Source organism: Tupaia chinensis, unplaced genomic scaffold (genome assembly GCF_000334495.1).
Source record: "Tupaia chinensis unplaced genomic scaffold, TupChi_1.0 Scaffold000479_1, whole genome shotgun sequence".
Taxonomy (NCBI): Eukaryota; Metazoa; Chordata; class Mammalia; order Scandentia; family Tupaiidae; genus Tupaia; species Tupaia belangeri.
Genome location: NW_006159991.1, coordinates 725,798 through 749,747, shown reverse-complemented (window position 1 = coordinate 749,747; position 23,950 = coordinate 725,798). Strand labels below are relative to the sequence as shown.

The 23,950-nt window shown below is 40.2% G+C and overlaps 1 protein-coding gene across 1 annotated transcript in view; it reads left to right on the top strand.

Annotated features, from left to right (window-relative positions):
• Window positions 1–15,750, top strand: part of HIBADH (3-hydroxyisobutyrate dehydrogenase) — a 126,896-nt gene extending 111,146 nt beyond the window's left edge. The window contains exons 4-7 of the mRNA XM_006156138.3: window positions 313–446; window positions 3,563–3,639; window positions 11,307–11,463; window positions 14,806–15,750. Coding sequence (XP_006156200.1) covers window positions 313–446; window positions 3,563–3,639; window positions 11,307–11,463; window positions 14,806–14,964 — 527 coding nt within the window. The 3' untranslated portion in view covers window positions 14,965–15,750. The remainder of the gene's footprint in view (window positions 1–312; window positions 447–3,562; window positions 3,640–11,306; window positions 11,464–14,805) is intronic.
• Window positions 15,751–23,950: the final 8,200 nt, after the last annotated feature.

Below are 23,950 nucleotides of genomic sequence, written 5' to 3'. Positions count from 1 at the left end.
ATGGGAATAATAAAATTCACATTTCATATCCCCTTGTCTGCCCTACTATGAGGGTGCCAAAATGTTGAAGTTGAATTGAGAATGAGAATACAACTGAATCTGTATGTCCCTTTTGATTTATGATTCACCTGCGTGATACTTAAATACTGAAATATCCCTGTAGAGATTTAAAGTATCTTACACATGTCTGGCATAAGCATGATTTGGAGACAAGATATTTTCATTTGGTTTGATGATTTTCTGTAATTTTACCATCTGCATTTTAAAAAATGTATCCTTTTTCTTCTATATCTTTACCCCCAAACAACTCAGGTGTTGGAGCTGCCAGGTCTGGGAATCTCACATTCATGGTGGGAGGAGTTGAAGATGAATTTGCTGCTGCCCAAGAGTTGCTGGGGTGCATGGGCTCCAATGTGGTGTACTGTGGAGCTGTCGGGACTGGGCAGGTAATATTCCACATCAGGGACCTTGACTCAGTGATGTCAGATGGGCTAATACTCCTCTTTCCTAACCACATTCTTACTCCTCTTTATTCATTTCAACCTATGGGTTCTTTGCTCAGATTTCTTAAATTAATTTGTAATGAATTAGTTTCCATTATTTCTGGGGAGCTTAAGCAATTTGTCAGCCAATTTGCTTATTTAAAAAGAATATCCAGAGACCAGCAGATGGTGTAATGGTTATGTCACTGGACTCCCACATAGTCAACCATGGTTTGAGTCCTGGACCTGGCAGCTTAAAACTTATGCCGGGCTTATGTGCTTGTGCATCCAAAATCCTGAGAAGAGAATGGAGAAGGGATTGTGGCATGGCCATCCCCCCAGAGGGGTGATTTCTCATTCATGGTGGGAGGAGTTGAAGATGAATTTGCTGCTGCCCAAGAGTTGCTGGGGTGCATGGGCTCCAATGTGGTGTACTGTGGAGCTGTCGGGACTGGGCAGGTAATATTCCACATCAGGGACCTTGACTCAGTGATGTCAGATGGGCTAATACTCCTCTTTCCTAACCACATTCTTACTCCTCTTTATTCATTTCAACCTATGGGTTCTTTGCTCAGATTTCTTAAATTAATTTGTAATGAATTAGTTTCCATTATTTCTGGGGAGCTTAAGCAATTTGTCAGCCAATTTGCTTATTTAAAAAGAATATCCAGAGACCAGCAGATGGTGTAATGGTTATGTCACTGGACTCCCACATAGTCAACCATGGTTTGAGTCCTGGACCTGGCAGCTTAAAACTTATGCCGGGCTTATGTGCTTGTGCATCCAAAATCCTGAGAAGAGAATGGAGAAGGGATTGTGGCATGGCCATCCCCCCAGAGGGGTGATTTCTTGCTTTCTGTCTCTCTGTCTCTCTGGTGAATACACGCACCCTATAGGAAAAAACAAAACCAACAACAACAACAACAAAAACCACCATCTAAAAACAGGAAAAGAATATCTAAAGTTTCATCATTAGGATCTTGACATATCATCCCAGTGACTACTGAAATTATCCTTAAAACTATTTCTATTTCAAAGTGCTCCCATTATCCGAGTTTCTGTTACTCTCCATCTGATTTTGTAATTTCTTACAGTAGCTCCATTTGTAGTATAATCAAGCAGAAGTAATCTCTGCACTTAAAAGCATGATCTGCAACACTGAACTCAGAAATCAAAGTAGTTTTCTCCCTCCCTTTCCTAACACATACTCACACTCACTCACTCACTCCTCTTAATACTTTTTTTTTTTTTTTTGAGAGGTTTTTGCTGTAGGGTGTGTGCACTTGCCAGGAAGACAGAGAGACAGAAAGCAAGAAATCACCCCCCAGGGGGGATGGCCATGCCACAATCCCTTCTCCTCCTTTCTCCTCTCAGGATCTTGGGCACGCACGCACACGCACCCAGCGTGAGTTTAAGCCACCGGGTCCGGGACACGAACCGCGGTCGACTACATGGGAGTCCAGCGACATAGCCATTACACTAACTGCTGGTCCCTTAATACTTTTATCCTACTCGCTTGGACTCTTGATATTGTATCGTCAGAAAGGTCATGTGCATTTTTATATAGGAAAAAACAGAAAAAATGTGTCATGACTTTTCCGACAACCCACTATCATCCAAGAATTTGGCATTATCTCAGATATATGTATTGTCTCCGTACTTTTATCCAGTCAGTCTCTAAGCGCTGTTCATTTATGCTTCAGTAACTCTCCTTCTTGACCATTCCACGCATTACCTAGTTTGCTGCCCACAGAGCCTAATGGCTGGTCGCCAAACTTACCACTCTGCCCAGTGCTATAACCAAAACCACCTTCATCAAGATACTTGTCTCAGGGCCAGCAGGTAGCATGGTGGTTAGGGCAGTAGGCTCCGACATGGCTGGCTGCAGTATGAGTCCCAGACCTGGGGACTTGCTTTCTTTTTCACCTTGCCCCTACTGGCGCTCTCTGGTGAGCACACGTACCCTATAGCAAGTTAAAAATGATAAATAAATAAATCTAAACAAATAATTCTTTTTTTTTTTGGAGAGATTTTCACTGTAGGGCGCGTGCACTCGCCAGACAGACAGAGAGAGACAGAGAGACAGAAAGCGAGAAATCACCCCCCAGGGGGGATGGTCACGCCGCAATCCCTTCTCCTCCATTCTCCTCTCAGGATCTTGGGCACGCACGCACACGCGCCCGGCGTGAGTTTTAAGCCACCGGGTCCGGGACACGAGCCGCGGTCGACTACGTGGGAGTCCAGCGACATAGCCATTACGCTCACTGCTGGTTCCCATAAACAAATAATTCTTTAGGAAAAAAGATACTTATCTCATCCTTGCACACCCCCATTCTGAACTTTGACTAGTTCCCTGTGTCCTACCATGTTGACATAGCTTTCACCCTGCTTTCAGAGCTCTTAAGTAGCCTTTGACCCCAGTCTCAACCATCCGCTTTCTCACTGGCCCTTAAAACGTATGCATAATGAGTTGATTGTCTCAGTAGTCCCAGGAACATCCCATGCTCTTACATACTTTCCCTCTTACGTATTTACTGTTTCCCTTTTTCTCCTTCATTTATGATCTTTTGTTTTCCCTCTCTTTTTTGCCTATTTAAATCCTGCCTTGGCCTTCTGAGAGATGGTTTTAGTTCTACCTCTTCTCTGCTCCTGCCCTCAGTGGTCTCTGAATGCCTACTGGAGCTAAGTTAAAGTCTCTGCCCTACAGTTTACCACGTAGCTGTTTTTTGTTGGTGTGTTGCCTTTTCTCATTGCATATTACTTCCATTTTCCAGTTAGACTATAGATCCCATCCCTTTGAGGGCAGTCATGCCACATGGGTCTGTATTCCCTTTGTGCTGCTCCTGGAGTACGAACTCTGTCACCACTGTTGCTTTACTGCCCAGTAGGAGAGACCCCCGCTCTGGGGTAGCACGACAGGTGCAAAGGGAGGCGTGCTGCACCGTTTCCTCCCTGCTCAAGAGAACCACGGGCAAATGCTGTTTGTTTTAGAAAGAAGCCTGTGGAATTGGGTGAAGAAAAACTTCCTAAGTTGCAACTTGAAAATAAAGATAGGTAATATGTACTCAATTTATTTTCAGGCTGCAAAGATCTGCAACAACATGCTGTTAGCTATTAGTATGATTGGAACTGCTGAAGCTATGAATCTTGGAATCAGGTTTGTTGAATACTGTACTACATTTTCATATACTGACAATTTTTATAGGCTTTCTTATTTGATTTTCTGATGTTAAAAAAATTATGTTCCATGAGAGATAAATGAGTTGATCCAGGAGCATTTGAAAGTGCTTCATTATTGAACTTTAATAGACTTTGCTTATTGGATGAGCGATAGGACCCTGGAGAGCATGAATACTCTTTGCCTTAGCCATAAAGTGTACTACGCTATGCATTTGAAGTTATAGTATCCTTTTTATGTGGGAGCCCCATTTCTTCTATTATGTTGAAATGCAAGAAACACACTTACTATAAAATTTAAACATACTTTGGCAGTGTCGGGACAAATTTGTATAAAACACAGTTTTAACATATAGTGAATTCCAGTGTTATATTGTCATGTGACTAGTTTTATGTACCTATTTTAAATGTAGTCCCCCAGATGGGTTCTTGGTGCTTCATTCTCAGGATAAACTGGAGAGCATTCATAAAACTGCAATTCGTATGCATAACTCTTTCTTTTTAACTTGCCAGTGGTTTAGTTACTTTGAATTAGGATACATTTTCCTATTAAAGTAAAATGGTATTCATTCTTTGCTTAAAGTGATTTAGAAATTCTATTTTTCCTACCAGTGATCATCCTTTAGAATGCGTAAGGTTAATGTCTTACTTTTGGCCTTTAATCTTTTTGGTTAGGAATACTACATATGATTAATCACCTAATTACTTTTTTGAATGTTTTCTATTCATGAAAATAATAAATGTACATTTCTTACTTTAGAAAATGCTTAGTAAGCAAGATTCTTCATTCAGATGTGTTCTTCTCATTTCCCAAAACTGTTTACCAAATATACAGAAAACAGCGTAGTGTTCCATATCACAGCTTTCGGTAAAAGCAACGAAAAGAGCCAAAGTGCTTGAGATATTTTTTAAAACACAGTAATGGATTCACATTTCCTCTTAATTACCATATCAAGATGCTGTTGTTTTATTGAATTGCCCTTGTCTCAGATGTTAAACTATCTTGACCTATTAAGTTGTCATGTTGTAATTGAGATAAAAGAGGAATTTGCTTTGCATCAGTGCTAATTGGTTTATCAATATCCTGTACCATTTACATTTTAAAATTGACCATCTATAAGATGTTAAGGCGTATCTATACGAAGCCTTAGTAAAACCGGTAGTATAAGGGAGCTCTCCAGAAAGTTACGTCTATGCTGTGGCCAGTTTTAGATTGTGGATCACATATCATAACTTGTTTTCATGTCCATTCTCAAGACTAATTTCATGGGAGAGGAAAATGTAAATTTCAGAATTGCAAATTACAAACAGAATTAATTGGTGTTGATAATAGGATTAGTACACATGTGCATCCTTAGAATTTTATTTTCATTTTTCTGGATATTAATGAATATCTCCTAAAAAGTAAAAGCCTAGAAAAACTTAGGTTATATTATATTAAACTTTTCTCCCATATCTTTCCCAGCTTATTCTATGTTTCTTAACCTTGAGCATCACTGAGTCAGTATACTCCATAGGCACAGTGATGCATCCTCTGGCATTCCTCGAATAATTTTCTCATCAAAACTCTTAGATGACCATTTGAAAGCTATGTTGAGAGTAAGTGCTTGTGGAAATTCTACTCTAAACACCAACTAATAAAGAATAGTAGACAAATCAGTTGAATAAAACATATATAATGAAATGAAAGCCATTGGCTACTATGATGGGTTTGTTTTCAAAGAGAAAATGTGAAGTAATAAAATTCAAGATAGAGACATTGATAGAGGCAATAGAGTTTTCCATAGTTTTGACCTTGATCCTTTATGACAAAATAATATTTAGAAATACAAAATTTTTCACTAAATACTTAATTTGTCTAAAACTCCACGTGTGTGTTTATAAATGTCATGATATTTTTTTTAAAAATCTGAGCACAAAGCAGAAACTCACTAGTTTTACTTAACTGCTAAAATAATTTGTGCTTCTAATGTTTCAAATTGTATAATGAATTGCTTATTTTCCTAATATTAGGATTTTATCGCCTTATCTTACAGAGATTCTCAGTGATTTGAAAGCCCTAAAAACGAGTGCTTCTGCTATTGTCTTTTCTCCATGGTTTACAGACATGGTTTAAAATGACAGGATTGTTCTCTAATAGAGTATAGAGAGCGGCCACGATTTATTGAGCTTTGCAAGGTGAAAGAGAAAATTGGCATCAGCAAGCATAAATTCCCAAGTAGTAAATTCCCACAAAGTAGCATGGCATCAGAGTGGCTCAGCCACATTTATATTCTGTTCACTCTGAAGTGAAATTTTTTCTAGAGTATTAATGTCAACATTTACAAATTGAGTCACCTAGTCCTATGAAGTGATCATTTCTGATTAATTTCATCCTCATAAGTCAGTGTTTTCTGGAACACCATTTCTCTTTTCTTAAAATAGAAGAGTAAAGCCTTGCAGTTTAAAATTATTATTGACCCTATGCTCTTTTACAGTGAGTCTTTATGGATGTTAGTGAAATTTTAAAATGTTGTAAAAAAGTAAAGAGTAAAAAATATATTGGCATACAATATATTTTGAGGTTCTTTTTTATTAGACCTTTCTGCTTTCTAATTGGGTTCCTAGTTAGGACTCAGAAGCATAGTTTTATGGCCCTCAAAATGCCCTACTTGCATTAGAGAGGTTTTCTTCCTATGTATCATATGGAAATAACATTGATAATGTGAATTTTGTTGTTTTATTTTTATTTTTGCTCCACTGGGATTCCCCCCCCCGCCCCGTATCAGTGGTAAACAGGTTACGTGCATTACCAGCCAGGTCCCAGATCCCTCCAGCAGCCACCATATTGTCTTTCACCAAAAGAAGCTTAAAATAGTTGGAAGGCCGTTCAAAATAAGAACGTTCATGTGAACGTGATTTTAGTTTCTTGGGCACTACCCTGAGAACATGTTGCTTTTTCCTTTATGTGAGGACTGAAGCCTCTTAACTGTGTAAGAAATATAATAAATGACCACATATTTATAATAAAAGACCAGATTTTGTAATAAGATGAGAAAATGCCATCACATTAGTCTAGCCCCATAGTCTAGTAGTTCAGGGAGCCATATCCCACATGATCAGCTGTGCAGTTCAGATCGTGGCCCTGGCAGCTTGAAGAACGCCCAAGGCTTGTTTATGTGTACATACCCTAAATCCTGACAGTTTGGAAAAATGGAGATGGGATTGCTGCATGAACATGTCCCATTCCAGGTGTACTTTCTCTCTCTCCCTCTCTCTCTGCCAAGTGCATGTGCCCTCTGGCAAATTTTTAAAACTGGGAACAAGTCACTATTGACTGATGGACTGTGAAAGTCACCATTTACATGGCCCAGTGAAGTCAAGGTGGTTAGACTTGGGATATCTACCTAGGTCTGCATCTCAGCTATGCTACAGACTTAAGCTTTTTGCGTTTATAAAATGACCAAAAAATGATGATATCTGTCCACTAAGTTGTTGTGAAGATTAAATGAGTTAATCCATATAAATCTTTCAAAAGATTTCCTGGAACATAGTAGGTACTCCACACATGGTAGTTGTTGATTGTGATTGTGGTAAGGTGGTTAGTCATTTTGTCTTTTTATTTATTTATTTAAGTTTCTTCATTTATTTCTTTCACAAGAGAGAAGAGACAGGCAAAGAGACAGGCACCCATAACAGGGTCCTCACGCCGCAGTCCATGCCCAGTCTCGGCCAGCTGGGATCACAAGTGCACACATTGCACCAGCATGCTGGGGGCGGGGGGGTCCTTTCCCATGCGGGTTCAGTTGTGTTACTGCTGTGCCACTGCCTGCTCCCAAGGTGGTTACTCTGGATCAAATTGTATTTTAATATTTTTTTCTTCATAATACTCCTCACTAACTGACATTACACAATTATTTGTTTATTGCCAGTCTCCCCACCTGGAATGTAAGCCTCACGAAGGGGGAACGGCTTTATCTACTCTTTGCTGTATGCTGAGAACATATCTGGCACTCAGTGAAGATTTGTCATCTGAGTGAGGCGGCAAAGGAGGGGGTGAGAGAGTGAGTGGATAGGATGTGGCACTTCTCTTGCCTCAGGAAAAGTTACCTGAGTGTGAGTGTTAACTCATGCCCTCCTGGTGGGCGAGCACAGCCTTCTCTTAGCCTCTGTGTTATTTTCTCCTCAGCTCCATGCAGAACACTTGCATGTAGCAGGTATCAGTAAGTACTGTGAGCGAGGGAGTGATTGATTAAAATTGACGTGATCTTTCCAGATCTGTTCCCATGCTACAAACATCCCAGCTTAATGATGTAATTTGTTTTATTCTTACATAAAACCAGATAGAATAGATACAGAGATGTAAGTGAACAAACTTTTTGGCCTTTAAAGTCTTGATTATAGTGAAAGCAAACATTTGGATTCTCTTTCATTATTTTACAATTTACAGATTTTTACTTCTCCCAAAAGTTCATTTAAAAATCTTAAGTTTTAGAAGTGAGTAGATTTGACACTGTGACGTTTATTTGAATTGCATTATATATGCGGTCAGAGTAATGAATTCATTCTCTGTTTATATCAGAGAACATTCCAGCAATTGTAAAGCCACATGCATGCACACGCACACTCTCGAACCACATCCAGTGGCAAGTTATTATGGGGACTGACAGACTGTCATCCTTTTGATGGCTTGAGCTGTATATCTCCTGAACAGCAATGGGGCTCTTATGCAGAAAGTATCATATGTTCCCAGCCAATTTACAGGGAAACAGCAATAACATTTTATCATGGTTGAGAGCCCAGTAGCTGCTTCCTATTAAACTTGCCCTTTCAGATACCTGTCTTGGATTAATTTGTTGATTTCAAATGGAAACTCAGTCTTCTCCAGTGAAGCATGACGTTCTAGGATAGACTCTCTGAATGACAATTACTGTGTATTCTAGCTGGTTTCAGACCATTACAAGCCTTGGGCACAGTGGAAGACAGAGGACTTCAGTAACTGATTTTAATATCATGCCTAATTTTAACTGTCAGTTATATATGTGCCAGGGAAAGAATCCTCAAAGAGATAAAATGCAAAACACTTACAACTTGCTTTTTTTAATGATATACTTTGCTGTGGAGGGTGGAGGCAGGCAGAGCAGAGGAGTAGCCATCTCCTCTGGGAAGGGAATTGGCACCGTGGGAAGGCATGAGATTTGAAAAGTGAGCTGGCAGCAACTGCCACCTGATTTTTGCGTGTGCACCTCAGGATGCTTCTAAATGGTAATCCGAACACCAACACAGATTTTCATCATCAGGGCTAGTATGCTTCCTTGGACATTCAAGAAAAATGTAGGGTTGCAAAGTTAAAATAATAAGCATCTGCTTATTCTTTTGGCAAGAATTATAGACAATGTGAATTCCCTTAACTTTAAAGACTCTTGTGAGCTGACTCTTGTGAGCTGAGTAAAACCTGGCAGATTATAAAAAGGGGAATAACTCCACTGCTTTAAATGTGATTAATCATTTTAAAAGAAAATCTAAATTAGGAAGCCCCTAAATTGCATTTCAAATGGAGGAGAAAAGCTGCGTTTCTGTCTTTTTTTTTTTTTTGGAGAGGTTTTTCACTATAGGGCGCGTGCGCTCGCCAGACAGACAGAGAGAGACATAGAGACAGAAAGCGAGAAATCACCCCCCGGGGGGATGGTCACGCTGCAGTCCCTTCTCCTCCCTTCTCCTCTCGGGATCTTAAGCATGCACGCACACGTGCCCGGTGTGAATTTTAAGCCACCGGGTCCGGAACGCGACCTGCGGTCGACTACTTGGAAGTCCAGTGACATAGCCATTACGCTAACTGCTGGTTCCCAACAATTTTTTTTTTTTTGAGAGGTTTTTGCTATAAGGGTGCATGTGCTCACCAGAAAGACAGAGAGATAGAAAGTGAGAAATCACCTCCCCCGGGGGGATGCCCATGCCACAATCCCTTCTCTTCCATTCTTCTCTCGGGATCTTGGGCATGCACGCATGTGCGCCTGGCGTGAGTTTAAGCCACTGGGTTCGGGACTTGAACTGCGGTTGGCTACATGGGAGTTCAGCGACATAGCCGTTACCCTACCTGCTGGTCCCCAGATTAACAAATTGTTAATTCATGATTTTACTTTTCACAGTTATTCTCTATGCACATTGGCCTTATCTTTTCCTAAGTCATGTGCCATAACAGCGTACTGATGGCCTAATTTTAGTTACAAGGGGAGAGAAAGCATTGATAGCAAACTACACTTGTAACAAACTGGAATCTCTAGAAGAATGAATGAAACTGTTGGGTTTGTCTCTGGCCATCTATAATTGGACAGAATGTATAAAATCCGATTGAAAAAAAAAATCCGATTGAGATTGAATCTTCTTTATCTGTTATAGTCCTTAGTAAAAGCCCATTATTTTAACACGGACCACCATACAAATTCAGATATGCGGTGTTCTACAGAGCATCCCATGAACCCTAGTTCCTGTTGAAAGCCTGATTACACCGTTTCGTTACTGGTCATTCCGTACATATCCTTGGCTGTTGGCCTTATTAGCCCCTGCTCTAACATCAGAACAAATACTCAGAGTTTGAAACAAGCGGACATGTATTACACACAGTAAACAAGAACTTAAGTGTGCTAAAATGTACAATTTGCTTAACATTTACAGGTCTTTTTTTATGTTCTAGAAGAGGTGGGTTTTAAGGAAAAAAAAAGGCAGAAAGCTTTTTTATGACAGTTATTTTATAATTACTCTTTGCATAAAAGGAACCAATAAATTGCTGAGTATAAAGTTTTGTTAGAAACTTGATTCAGTGATACTTAGCAAACTGCTTCCTAAGCCTGCCTTAAGATCCTTGGAATCAAAGTAATAGAGCATTCTGATTCTTTTTTTTCTTTCTCCCAGGGTCTACACTGAACAGCCGTTTATGCCATCAGCCCAGTGATAGAACAAATGATGTTTCCACTTGGGCAGGCTTTGTTTTATCAGGATCAGTAACCTTATCAGCAGTTGACCCAGAACTATAATGCATGTCTCTGAATAGATAGCATATGTCACAACTCTGTGCAGACTTGCTTCATAAGCAAGATTGTCTAATGAAGATTTAATAAATAAGGAAAAGTTTGCAGCAAGAAATGTCTTCTTTTGTAATGATAACTCCTCTGAAGCTCATTTTACTGCTTATGGCTCATCACTTACATTTATTCTCATAAAAGCTAAAGGAATAAACATGAATGCACCTATACAGACTCCCAAGATACATCATTTATCTGTCAATATTTCTTTCCAAAATATATCATTCGTGAAAAGGAATGTGGAATTTAGATTATCATGTTGGTTTAAGGTTCTTATGTGACACATAAATGCAGTCATGTCCAAAAGACTAGAAAACCCAGTAGTGTGATAAACAAATAACAGTTTTATGTCATTATGTATTATTTCTTCTTAATAGTAGGATAGTGCAGAAGGTTTTCTCTAAATACAAAATGTTCTGTTTCTGAAATGATCCTGTTAGCTTTTAATACCCTACAGTTCAAGCTTGGATTCTTCACTCTTACATCAATCTGCTACAGAGAAGATAGAGCGTCTTCATACGTAAATAAGTCACGCATGGCCTGTACATTTTGACATTTAACACTTCTTTTCTTTGACCTTTGACAGGTTAGGGCTTGACCCAAAACTGTTGGCTAAAATCCTAAATATGAGCTCAGGACGGTGCTGGTCAAGTGACACTTACACCCCTGTACCTGGGGTGATGGATGGAGTTCCTTCGGCTAATAATTATCAAGGTGGATTTGGAACAACACTCATGGCTAAGGTATGGTAAATTTACAGATTAACCCAGAGAGAGAGAAGCAGTCTAATCTTATCTTTTAACAATGCACATATCTATTCTAGAAGGCAAAACTGCAAGAATGATAATTCATACGCTCACTGGAAATGAGTTAAAAATTAGCTTAGCTAAAAGTCTTTATCTTGTTTATTTTAAAAAATTTATTTTTATTTATTTATTTTTTTGGAGAGGTTTTTATATAGGGCATGTGCGCTCGCCAGACAGAGAGAGACAGAGAGCCAGAGAGACAGAAAGCCACGCTGCAATCCCTTCTCCTCCATTCTCCTCTTGGGATCTTGGGCACGCACGCACACATGCCCGGTGTGAGTTTTAAGCCACCGGGTCCGGGATGCAAACCGTGGTCGACTACGTGGGAGTCCAGCGACATAGCCATTACGCTAACTGCTGGTTCCCGAAATTTATTATTTTTTTAAGAAAGATTTTTGGCTATAGGGTTTGTCCACTCATCAGAGAGACAGAAAGTAAGAAATCACCCCTGCGCCCCTCCAAGGGGAATGGCCATGCTGCAGTCCCTTCTCCTCCAGTCTCCTCCTGGGATTTTGGGCACACACGCTTATGCGCCTGGTGTGAATTTCAAGCTACGAGTCTAGGACTCAAACTGCAGTCAGTTATGTAGGAGTCTAGCACCATAACCATTACACTATCTGCTGACACCTATCTTGTTTATTTTTATTTATGACCTTTTGGATGAGAAGAATGGGTCAGGATTTTTCTTTTGTGTTTGTATTTATTTATGTTATGAGCTGGTAAATTTTTGTTATTCATCATAAACGTACGTTAATTTGCCAACTGCTTAGAATGGGAACAGTAAGAATTTTCTGATTGTTAATAATGCATTGACATGATATGTATATATATATCACACACAAAAAAAGGAAGGGTCTTTTCCATGGTACTAGAGTTCCGAATACTCTTCTCACTTCACGTGTTTATATTAAGCAGCCCCAAAGTGTAACTTCCTCACAGTGACTAAGGAAGCCAGATCCCACATGGGCAGCTATAGTTCCAGTCCTAGCCCCAGGCACCTTAAAAAACCCTGGATGTGTGTGCATACGTGCATCCATGCATGGGAAGGAAGAATGGAGAAAAAGGATTGTGACCATGCTTTCTCTCTCTGTCTCTGTCTCTCTCTGGTGGTGCACACATACCATCTAGCAATTAAAGAAGGGAAAAATTTCCTTTAAAAAAGAGGATATATGGATTTATGTGTCAAATCAAGTCATTTGAAAAGCAAATTGCTGGCCACTTCTCATTTGTGACCTTAACCTTGGAAAATCTGATCTCAACTATAGAAAAAATATTTTAGACCAACGGGCTTTTAGATTTCTGTGTGGAGCTTATTTCCCCCAAAATGCCTTTCTTTTTCCCCCTGATTATAAAAGTAATAATCCTTATATTTGGATACTGTGTGTGGGTTACTCTCCCTCCCTCCCCATGACATTTATCTGTTCTACTTCTTGGATATGCCTTAAGTTATCTAGTTCTTTCCTCCCCAACTACCAGCACCTTGACTGAGCCTCACTTAGATTATATAGTAGCCCTTAACTGGGCTATTGCTTTTCGGCAATAACTCTCCTTGCCTTTTGGACCTGACCATCTCCCGTTCATTTCTCATACCATAGTAAGAGTGAGTCTTCCTAAGTACAAAAACCCGATTGATTGCACTTTTAGAAAGTTTCTCTAATAGTTTCTAGTTACTTGCAGAGTAAGGCCCGTCTCTACAACTCGTCTTACAAGGCCTTTGACAGTTTGGCCTTTGCTTGCCTTACCAGACTCATTTTTACCTTCCCATTTCCCTTTCTTTGCTTCATTCATACTGAACTCACTTCTGCCTCTTGTTCTCCACCTCTGCTGTTTTGCCAGGATCAACCTTCCTTGACCACCACTTCGCTGCTACCCCCGTGCTTTTGCCCACCTACCACATACTTTATCTTAGGTCTGTGCTTAGCCATCTCTTCCTCTGGCAGGCCTTACCCAATGCCCTGACTGTACCTCCTGGCTCCCTGAGAGTACTTCTGTCACACTGTATAGCGCTTGTTCCCTTGTCTTTATCAGTAAACTAGGAGCTTGGGTGGACTATGGCTGTCAGGTTCATCACTGTATCCCAGCTTCTGAGAGGTACATTGTCATCACATTTTAAATATTTTATTGGGTAAAGTAACATTTGAAACTATTTTCTGTTTTGAAGTTGGATTTTGCCTTGTTTTGTCTAAAAATTATTCTTATTTACTGTCAGTCTTACAGACTTCTCTGTTATCTACCTGTATAGTAACCCATAATTCAAAACTAAATAGATCTTATAAAGCCTGGGAGAATAGAGAGACAAAATTTCTGTCAGGAGCAATTTTGAAGTTACGTCAGCCTCCCATATTCATGGGTTACAATCCATGATTCAACCAATGGTGGATAAAAAATATTTAAAAAAAAAAAAAAGAGAGAACAGCAGGTGGCATAGTGGTTAGGATGCTGTACTCCACATGACCAGCCACAATTTGGTCCTGGGCCTGGTGGTTTGAAACTCACACGGGCATATGTGTATGAGTGCCCAAAACCCCAGGAATAGAATGGAGGAAAAGGGATTGTGGTGTGGCCCTCCCCCTTGGGGATGATTTCTCACTTTCTCTCTCACTGTCTCTCTCTCTGGCAAGTGCACACACCTTATGGCAAACAGTGTGAAAATAAATAACAACACAAGAAACAACAATTTACATAGTGTTTATATTGCTATTTCAGGTACTGTAAGTAATCTAGAGATGATTGAAAGTATACAGGAGGATGCACATGGATTGTGTGCAAATGCTGCACCATTTCATGTAAGGGACTTGAAATCTTCAAATTTTGTGTCTGCAGAGTCCTGGAACCGATCCTTCACAGATGCTGAGGAACAACTGTATATGAAAGTACTTATTTTTTTAAAAATGTATAGGGGCCAACAGTGGCATGGTGTTTTAAGTGTAGGACTTCCTCATGGCTGACGATGGTTCAATTCTTGAACCTAGTGGCTTAAAAATCACACTGGGTGCATGTGTGTGCATGCCCAAAAAAATCCCAGGAGGAGACTGTGGGAGAAGGGATTTCAGCATGGCCATCCCCTCAGGGTGTGATTTCTCACTTTCCTCTTATTATCTCTGTCTGTCTTTCCGGCAAGTGCCCATACCCTATGGCAAAAAACTTTAAACAAAAAGTATAAATAACTTACCATGGTGTTTTTTTTCAGACTTTATTTTTTTCTTCTTTGAAACCACAGTTCAAAGTGAGCAGTTCTACAAGTCTCAATGCATCCCCTCCTGTTCTCGTTACATTTAGGATCTGGGATTGGCACAAGACTCTGCTACCAGCACAAAGAGCCCAATCCTTCTGGGCAGTCTAGCCCATCAGATCTACAGGATGATGTGTGCCAAGGGCTACTCAAAGAAAGACTTCTCATCCGTGTTCCAGTTTCTACGAGAGGAAGAGACCTTTTGAACCTGCCCTTTGGCCATGGACACTGTTGGGAACTCACTTCCATCTCCAAGCCTCCCTCTAGCTCACTCCACAAGTAAATGGGCTTAATCAGAGTCCTGTCTGCTTTCGATTGTCTAGTTGCAATAATCCCTAGGGTTTTTCACTCACTTCTAATTGCTTACTCTTTTTTGTTAGTAAACGTGTTATCTGGGATTTTTTTTCCCTGTAAGTTACTAATGGTCATTGCTAACTAGCTAAATTTATTTACTTTTTTTTTTTTTTAATTTTGATCTCGGCATCTTCAACTAAATTGTTGAATACTTAAATCAGGATATTATTTACACCACTTTACAAATAAAACCAAATATTTTGTCAATAGGATGAAACCCATCTTATTGGGAAGAGAAGAAATTAGTGTGAGGAGAGGAGTTGAAGAAGTACCCTCGGGAAGTTTGTCCAGTGAACTGAATGGTGGTATCCTTGCATGTCTGAGGTTACTGATCTTATTTTCTAGAAAGTTAATAAAAGCAAGAGAACCTGTTGCTGTATGTTTTCTATTTGGACTCAATTACAGGATCTTACTAGGCGTCTCTTTTGTTAAACTCCCAGTACTCAGCAGACTTGTTTTTTTATATATATTATTTTTGCTTCCTTGTACATTCTTACTACATATTTTTTGACTTTGAGAGAAAGACATCTTTAGACCTATTTCAGAGCCAATGATGATACTTGCTTTAGATAATTATTACATTATTCTAAATATAATGATATTATTTTGAATTTAAATAAATTTCTATGCTGATAATACTTTCTTTGGAGTGTTTGTTTCTTCCCAACCATTTGGTGGACAAACACGTGATCTGACAAACTGGAGTTACAGACTAATATGGGAAGGGTGAGGAGAAAGGAAAAAACAGCTGCTCAGAAGTGTTTTGAAGGGATGGGCAGGGGCATGGTGGTTAAAGCACTGGACTCCCACATGGCCAGCGTGGTACAGGCAATCTGAGTCTGGACCCAGCAACGAGCATCACACTGGGCACATGTACGTGCATGTCCACAATCCTGAGAGGAGAATGGAGAAGGGACTGTGACCTGGCCATCCCCTCCAAGGATCGATTTCTCACTTTTTCTCTGTCCATCTCTGGTGAGTGCAAGCACCCTATGCCAAAAATAAAACAACGATGCTCAGGAAATGAATGTAAATTAATTATTTTTTTTTAATTTCAGAAAATAAATAAATTAATTAAAAACTAAACAAAACAAAAGCATTTTGAGCTGGCCAGTGGTGGCCCACATCCTGCTGCTCTACCTCAATCCTTCCTGGCCTTTGGTTTGAGCAGTTCCTAAGAATTCAGCCTGCAGGAAGTATAATATGTCCCACTATGGGGCAATTGTCACTTTTCTTACCTCAGACTCTTGAAACATTCCAGGTTAAAAAAAAATAACCCAGACACCAAATTAGGCAAAAAGTACTATTACTATGATCATTTTCCTGGTGATAAAAAATTTCCTAGAACACAATGATGAACAAGATAGATAAAATTCCTGCTCTTGTAGAGCATAAAGTCTGGGGTCTGTGTGTGTGTGTGTGTGTGTGTGTGTGTGTGTGTGTGTGTGTAATTGAGAAGAATATGACAGATAAATAAATATTTGGGGCTGGCAGGTGGCATGAAGGTTAAAGGTGACAGACTCCCATGTGGCCTGACTGTGGTTCAAGTCCTGGATCTGGTGGCTTGCTTTCTCACTTTCCCTCTCTCTTTCTGTCTGTCTGTCTCTGATAAAACTGGAAAATAATAATAATAAATAAATAAAATTCTTAAAAAAGTAAATATTTAATGTATATGTCATGTAGTAATAAGGTTTAAAAATCAAAATAAAGCAGGATAAAAGGGATATAAAAGGACTTCTCAGAGTCTTTTATTAGAGTGGTAAGGGAAGTTCTCTGATACTGTGACATAGGAGCAGTGTTAAAAATAAGGGAGCAAGCCATATCTAAGGAAGGAACATTCCAGGTATATGGAATACAAAGTTCAAAGACCCTTAGGATAATGCTGGATATGAGGAATAGCAAGGCCGTAAGTGAAGTTGCACAGGTTGAGGGGAGGCAGACCATGTAGGGCCTTGTAGGCTATGTTAGGACATTGGCTTTATTCTGAGCAAAATGGGCAGTGCTTCAGTTAACTTCTGCTGGGTAACATTTTACCCCAAAATATACTGGCTTAAAACAACAAACATTTATTATTTTTCAAGATTCTTGAGGTTGGCTATATTATTATTCTGGATTGGTCCCCCCTTATCTGGAGCTGGAACATCTAGTTTGACCTCACAGATGGAATGGTTGGGCTTCCTCTCCACATGGTCTCTCATCCCCCAGGAGGCCAGCCCAAGGTTGTTCACATGGTGCAAGAAGGATTCCCAGTAGCAACAGGATAAATCTCGGGGAAGAAGCACATTTCAAGCCTTTTGCTTATTGTTTGTCAAATCACATAGCCAAACGTGGAATCAGTAGAGGAGGAGACCACATGTGAGTATGGGTACAAAGAGGGGCAGTAAGATGGCCTTTTTGCAAACCACCTCTCACAGCCAGCCTGTTGAGCTTCTGTTCAGAGGAATGTGTTCTGACTTAGCTTTTAAGGGATCACTCTGGATGCTGTGTGGAGAATATATCATAAGCAGGGGGACTAATTAGGAGGTGGTGATAATCCAGTTGAGAGATGGTGGTAGTCTGAATCAGAATATTGTAACAAAGGAGGAAGCAAGAAGGAGCTTCTGAGCACAGAAAATAGAGCCACTTGGATGGTGTGAAAAAGCCAGGGAGGAGTCAAGCATGACTCCAAGATTGGCCTGAGAAAGTAGAAGAAAGAAGTTGCTAATTATTGTCTGGGGAAGATTGTAGGAAGTGTAGGAGAAAAAAAAGCAGGAGTTTGAGATCCTTGGTTAATAGATAATCTGAGTAAAGGAAAAAAAAAGTCCAAGAACCGAGCCCTGAGTTACTCTTAATTTTTAATAACTGGAAAAATGAGGCAGAACAACTGAAAAGGAGTGACCTGAAAATGGGGGGGAGGGGAGCATTCTGGAAGCCAAATGAAAACAGGATTTTAAGGAGGAAATGATACTCTGTATCACAGTGCTCCACCATGCTGATGCCACATGGGAAGGTCCAGGGTTCACAGCCTGAGGACTCCTCCATATGCAGGGCATATGTGCCCATGATCCTGGCTAGCTGAGGCTAGGGGCAGATCAACAATGTAGGGGCCCTGTTGGGAGTGTCTCTTGCTTTCCCCTCTCCCTCTGTGTCTCCATTTTTCTCGTGGAAGAAAGTAAAACTTTTCTTATAAGCTGCTGCTAAGTTGAATAATACAAGAGCTGAGAATCATTTGAATTTGGCAAAATAGAGGTCACTGGTAACTTTTTAAGAGTTTTGACAGGATCGAGAGCTAAGAATGAGAGAATGAGACGAGAGGAGTTGGGAATGATGAGAGTGGGGAAAACTGAAGAGTTTTGCTCAAAGAAAATAGACCAATAGGTGGACACTGACAGTGAATATGGAATCAAGAAAAAGTTTTATGTTTTTAAGATGGGAAATATTATGAGATTATACTGGTAGAAGTGGAATCATCCAATAAAGAGGGGGAAGTAATTAGAGAAGACACACTTGTGAAGTGATATCTTTGAGCAGTTGAGAAAAGAGAGGCATAAGTAGGGGTGGACCTCTGCAAATTGAAAAACCAGCAAGAAATAAGCCATGTCAGTCTTCCAGCATCTTACTTATAGGATAGAATAGAGTTTAGTTAACTCCACAGGTTTTCATGGTAGAATAATAAATATTAGCACTAGAGAGACTTAGTATACTGAACTCTTAAGTGTGACCTTGTACAAGTCATTCTTTGACTATTAGTTTTTCTCATCTCTAAAGTTGTCATAAACAACATAGCCTAATACTAAATGCTTGCTTTGTAACTTGAAAGTAAAACAGAAAATGAGTGGAGAACAATCCCGAGTGATGGTGATCTTGGAGAAGTTGGAACCTTCATACATTGCTGCTGGGAATGTAAGGTGGTGAAACCACTTTGGAAAATAGTTTGGTAGTTCCTCAAAAGGTCAAACCATAAGAGTTGGCACATGATCTAACAAGTCTACTCTGAGATGTAGATCCCAGAAAAATGAAGGAAAAAAAAGTCCACATAAAAACTTATATACAAATGTTTACAGCATTATTCATAATTGGTGCTAAAAAGTAGAATCAACCCAAATATCTTTCAACTGATGACTGAATAAACCAACTGGTATACTCACAAAATGGAAGATTATTTGTCCATAAAAAGGAATGTAGAATTGATATAAGTTACAGCATGGGTGAACCTTGAAAACATGCCAAGTGAAAGAAGCCAAACACAAAAGGCCACACAGACCGTGTATGATTCTACTTATATAAAATGCCAGTAATTGGCAAATCCACTGAGATGAAGATTAGTGGTTGCCAGAGTTTGCAGGTTTGGTGGGTGAGGGTGATTGCTAATATATAGGGAGTTTTCTGTTTTGCTATAGGGTGTGTGTGCTCACCAGAGACAGAGAGAGGGAAAGTGAGGAAGCATCCCTCAGGGGGATGGCCATAGCTCAATCCCTTCTCTGTTCTCCTCTAGGGACTTTGTGCATGCCCACGTGCCTGGTGTGATTTTTCAAGCCACCAGGCCACTCAGACTGTGAAGTCAGCCATGTGGGATTCAGCTGCCTTAACCTCCATGCTATCTACTGGCACTACCATTTCTTTCTGGGGTGATGAAAATGTTCTGGAATTAGCGATGATTGCACAACTTTGTGAATATATGAAAAAGCTACTAGTTGCACACTTTTACATGGTAAATTAAATCTCTAAAAAAAAAAACTACAGAAAACAATATCATGAGTTAAAAGATCTTTCTTGATAACTTAAAAAAACTACAGAAAAAAATATCATGAGTTAAAAGATCTTTCTTGATAAGTCATTCTCAGCTGGGCAGTTTTGTCCCTTAGTGGACATGTCAATGGCTGGAGACACTTTGGTTGTCACATTCTATGTATTGGCTTTTACTGGGGACAAGCCAAGGATGCTGCTAGCCACCCTACAGTGCACAGGACAGCGCCCGCCAGAGTTACTGTCTGATGTCAGTAACGCAGAGCTCAAGAAAGCCCCTCCAGAGGATGTTTCACATGGACCTACACTCAGCGCATCAGGCCGTGAGAGCTCCACCTACCCCAGTAGACCTGCTTCTCCTGGTCTCTTCCCCACCCATGTTCCCAGGAGCCATCCCTGACATCTCTTCCATCCACCCTCTGTTTAATTCTAAATCTCTGGTGCCTTGTTGTGAGCCCTGACCAGTACTTATCTGGGGTATTTCACTCTTTGCAATTGCTTTTTTTCCTAACAGGTTTATTGAGGTATAAGTTACATGCAATAAAATGTGTTCCTTTTATACAGCTCAGTAGCTTTTAGTAAATTAGACTTGTGCAGTCATCACCACGATCCAATTTTAGGACATTTCCACCCCCGACCCAAATCCCTTGGGTCCATTTGTAATCATTCCCTGTTCTCCCACCTTGCCTTAACTACAGGCAAACACACACCTTTCTGTCCCTAAATTCAAAGCTGCTGCTTGGTTAGGTTCTTTTCCAGCTCATCCTTCACACTGCTGCAAGAGGAATCTAAGTCCAAAATTAAATTCAGTCATTACCCTGCTTTAAAAAAAGGGGGGAGGGGAATTTGTGGTTTGAATCCTGGTCTAGGATGCACCCTGAACTCACATGGCGTTGAAGGCCCTTCCTACTCTGGCTTCTCTTGTACGTCACTGGCACTATTGCTTGAAGTACTTGCCACTTTCCAAATGTGCCATGCTTCTCATACCTCAGTGCCTTTGCTCATGCCGTTTCCTTCACCTGGAAGGCCCTTTGTTTCCCTCTTGGCTGACTGGCTCAGGCACGGTATCTTCTGTGTTAAATGCCTTCCTTGGATACTTGAGGCTAAGTCACTTCCCCTCTGTTTTCATAGGTCCGTGTTGCTATCTCTCATACCATTGAACTCAGCCTATTGCATTACATTGGTGTTATCGCTCGTTTGTCTTCCCCCTGGACTGCAAGCTCATTGAGGGCACAAAGTGTGTAATACTGGCTTTACGGTTCATGTAAAGTTCATCACCTGGCATTGAGTAAGAACTCCATAAGTGAATGTATGAAGGAGTGAGTAGAAGCTACAGCTTTCATTTGTGTTAGGTGTACTGCTAACTGTGTAAGCTTGTTTCTTTTTTTTGTTTGTTTCTTTTTTTTATTTTTTTGGGGGAGTAAGAACTCCATAAGTGAATGTATGAAGGAGTGAGTAGAAGCTACAGCTTTCATTTGTGTTAGGTGTACTGCTAACTGTGTAAGCTTGTTTCTTAAAGATTCTTGCTTAGCAGACCAAGTTTTTTTGTTATTATTATTATTTTTTACTTTGAGTTACAAACAGATGCAGTTTATACATAACTGCCCAAGAAGTCTTTACAGAAGGTAGATCTTCTACAAAGATTTCCAGTCAAAAGTTTAGCTTATGCTGTTAAAACTGAAGAAACTTCAGGGGTAGGGGGAACTATGCATTTTTGGTAGCAACATTTTTAGGTAACCTTTTATATACTTTAAACATCAACTTGCAGATAAACCATGCACCTATTTCCCCTTAGGGAATACAGCAGTTCCAAACTCTACCTATAACTCTATAACATGCTGTATAGACCTTGAGGCATGAGGTGAATCTCATCATCACATAGATTTGATGTATTCAAGGGCATCTGTGAATGGGTTTTGTAGAGACTCTGCTGTCCTCCTGACACATCATTGTAATAGAATATGCTCATCCACCACTGAGTCCAAGTTTAAGTGAACACCAAATCGACCGGGCCTACTTCTTGGCCATTCTTCTCACTACACAGATTTTGATCTTGACCCATTTTCTAAGCAATCAGAAATGTGTATGAACCACATCATATGGGGGAGAAAGGCAGATCTGAGCAGAGTGGGACAACATCATCCACGTGCATAAATTCTGCCAAAGCCACTGTCAGAGGCTGCTGCTGCTCAGGAAAACAGCACGAGTTACTACCAGCCTCAGCTGCAGTAACAGCACCCTTGAGCATTCTCAAATAGCCAACCAATGGGGAGTCGTCTGCCCGAGTGGAGTTTTTAGCCATCTTTCAGTTCAATTGAAGAGGGAGCTTAAGAACATCATGGGGATTTGTAACATTCCATGCAAGGTGTCAGACCCATAAACTAGCATGTCCGCTGTACTGATGCGCACATGGAATCGCCTCGCATTGGCGGCAGACAGACTGAAGATGACCTTTACTATTTAATTGTATTCATCATTTAATAATTCAGGAATACCTAAATGGAATGAAGTCTTCTTCATTCAGAATTCGACTTTTCCGGAACATGAATAAGAAAATACAGCAAAGCAGAAGCAATTTGCAACCAGTTTCCCAGGGTGCTTTCAACTCTCTGGGTTACAAAAAACTGTTGCTGGGCTGAGAGACAGGCGCCCTGAGTTCCAGCAGTAGGCCAGCACTGAGCTGCGCAGTCTTGTGGAGCTGTTTCCTTTAAAATGAGGGCATCGCACTGCTCTCAGGTTTGTTGTAGCTCTAAAATCTGATTCTCCTTAGTTAAGGGTTTAAGAAAATAAGAGGCCTGCGCTTCTGACAGTTTTTGGACTGTCCCCGGTTAGGTATTATTTATGGCTCATATAGCCATCTCATTTATTAGGGTTCTTTTTTATAGCCAGGAATAGATTCAGAGATCAATACATTTTTATTAATGATAGTCCGTCATGCCTGGTAAAGAGATGGCAAGAGAGCTCATCTAGAATGAGCCACTTGAATAAACTTGACACACAAGCTTAGCTACGAGCTGCATTTTGGCAGGCCTCTCTATAAAATAATGACATTGGCAGAGGAAGAGACTACGGAAACCTTCCTCACAGCCAGACTCATAAAATCAAAGGGCAGGTTTGGGGTGTGTTTCTCAGCCTTGGCTGTATATGCAAATCTCATGACTTTTTGAGTGTAGCATTTTATCTTCAAAAGGACAAAATTTGGCATTTGCTGTAGTCATTAAAAATGATAAATGCCTAAAATACTTTCGAGTTTAGGTTATTGCAGTTTAGAACAAATATTGTTTCAATACTAAACAGCGTTTTTGAGTGGAAAACTTGTTACTGACACTGTCAGATCAGAAAATGAAAAATCTTCCACTCTTTTTACTTTGATATGTGAAATTAGGTGTAATTGTTGCCAGTTTTTGCAAGAATGAATTGTCCGAGCCTTTTGGAATTGAATTACCCCTCCCGACACCATGAAGAGATAGCCTTGTGCCCTGAAAGAGTTAACTCACTTCCAGATGGAGCTTTTCAACCCCTCTGCGCACAGTTCAGATGATATCAAGTTCGTGATTCTTTTATGTTTTGTTATGTGCCTCTTGAACTTCATTTTCATTCCCCTTAGAGATAGAATTTGAAGTATTCCCTGATAATCTTAGACTGTTTGAGACCTGTTCCAGAAATTTCACCTTCAAGTTCCAATCTCAGAGAATCCAAAGCGTAAATGTAGTTTTTATCCCTTGTCTCTCTCTGTCTCTCTCTTCTTAATGACCTTAACCCTGACCCCAGGCCTGCTCTCCATAAGTGCCAAACATGATTCATTCTCCTTGCTTGGTTTAGTTTCATTCCTTTAATGAGCCAGGGTGGGGAGACCCGATAGCTTATTTGTGCTAATGTAAGTATGCTGTACTAGTTAACTCCTAACTCATTTATTTGGCTTTTACTTTTGCCTAGAAGATGAAAAGTCCGTATTTCAGACAAAGGGATACAAGCAGTTATCGTAAACGAGAGGGTCAGGAGACAGACGTGCCACGAGAATGGAAGATAAAACAGACTGCTCGAGGAAGGCGGTATCTCTGTCTCCTGTTCTTCGGCTGGCCGACTATAAACACTGGCTAACCGGTTATGCAC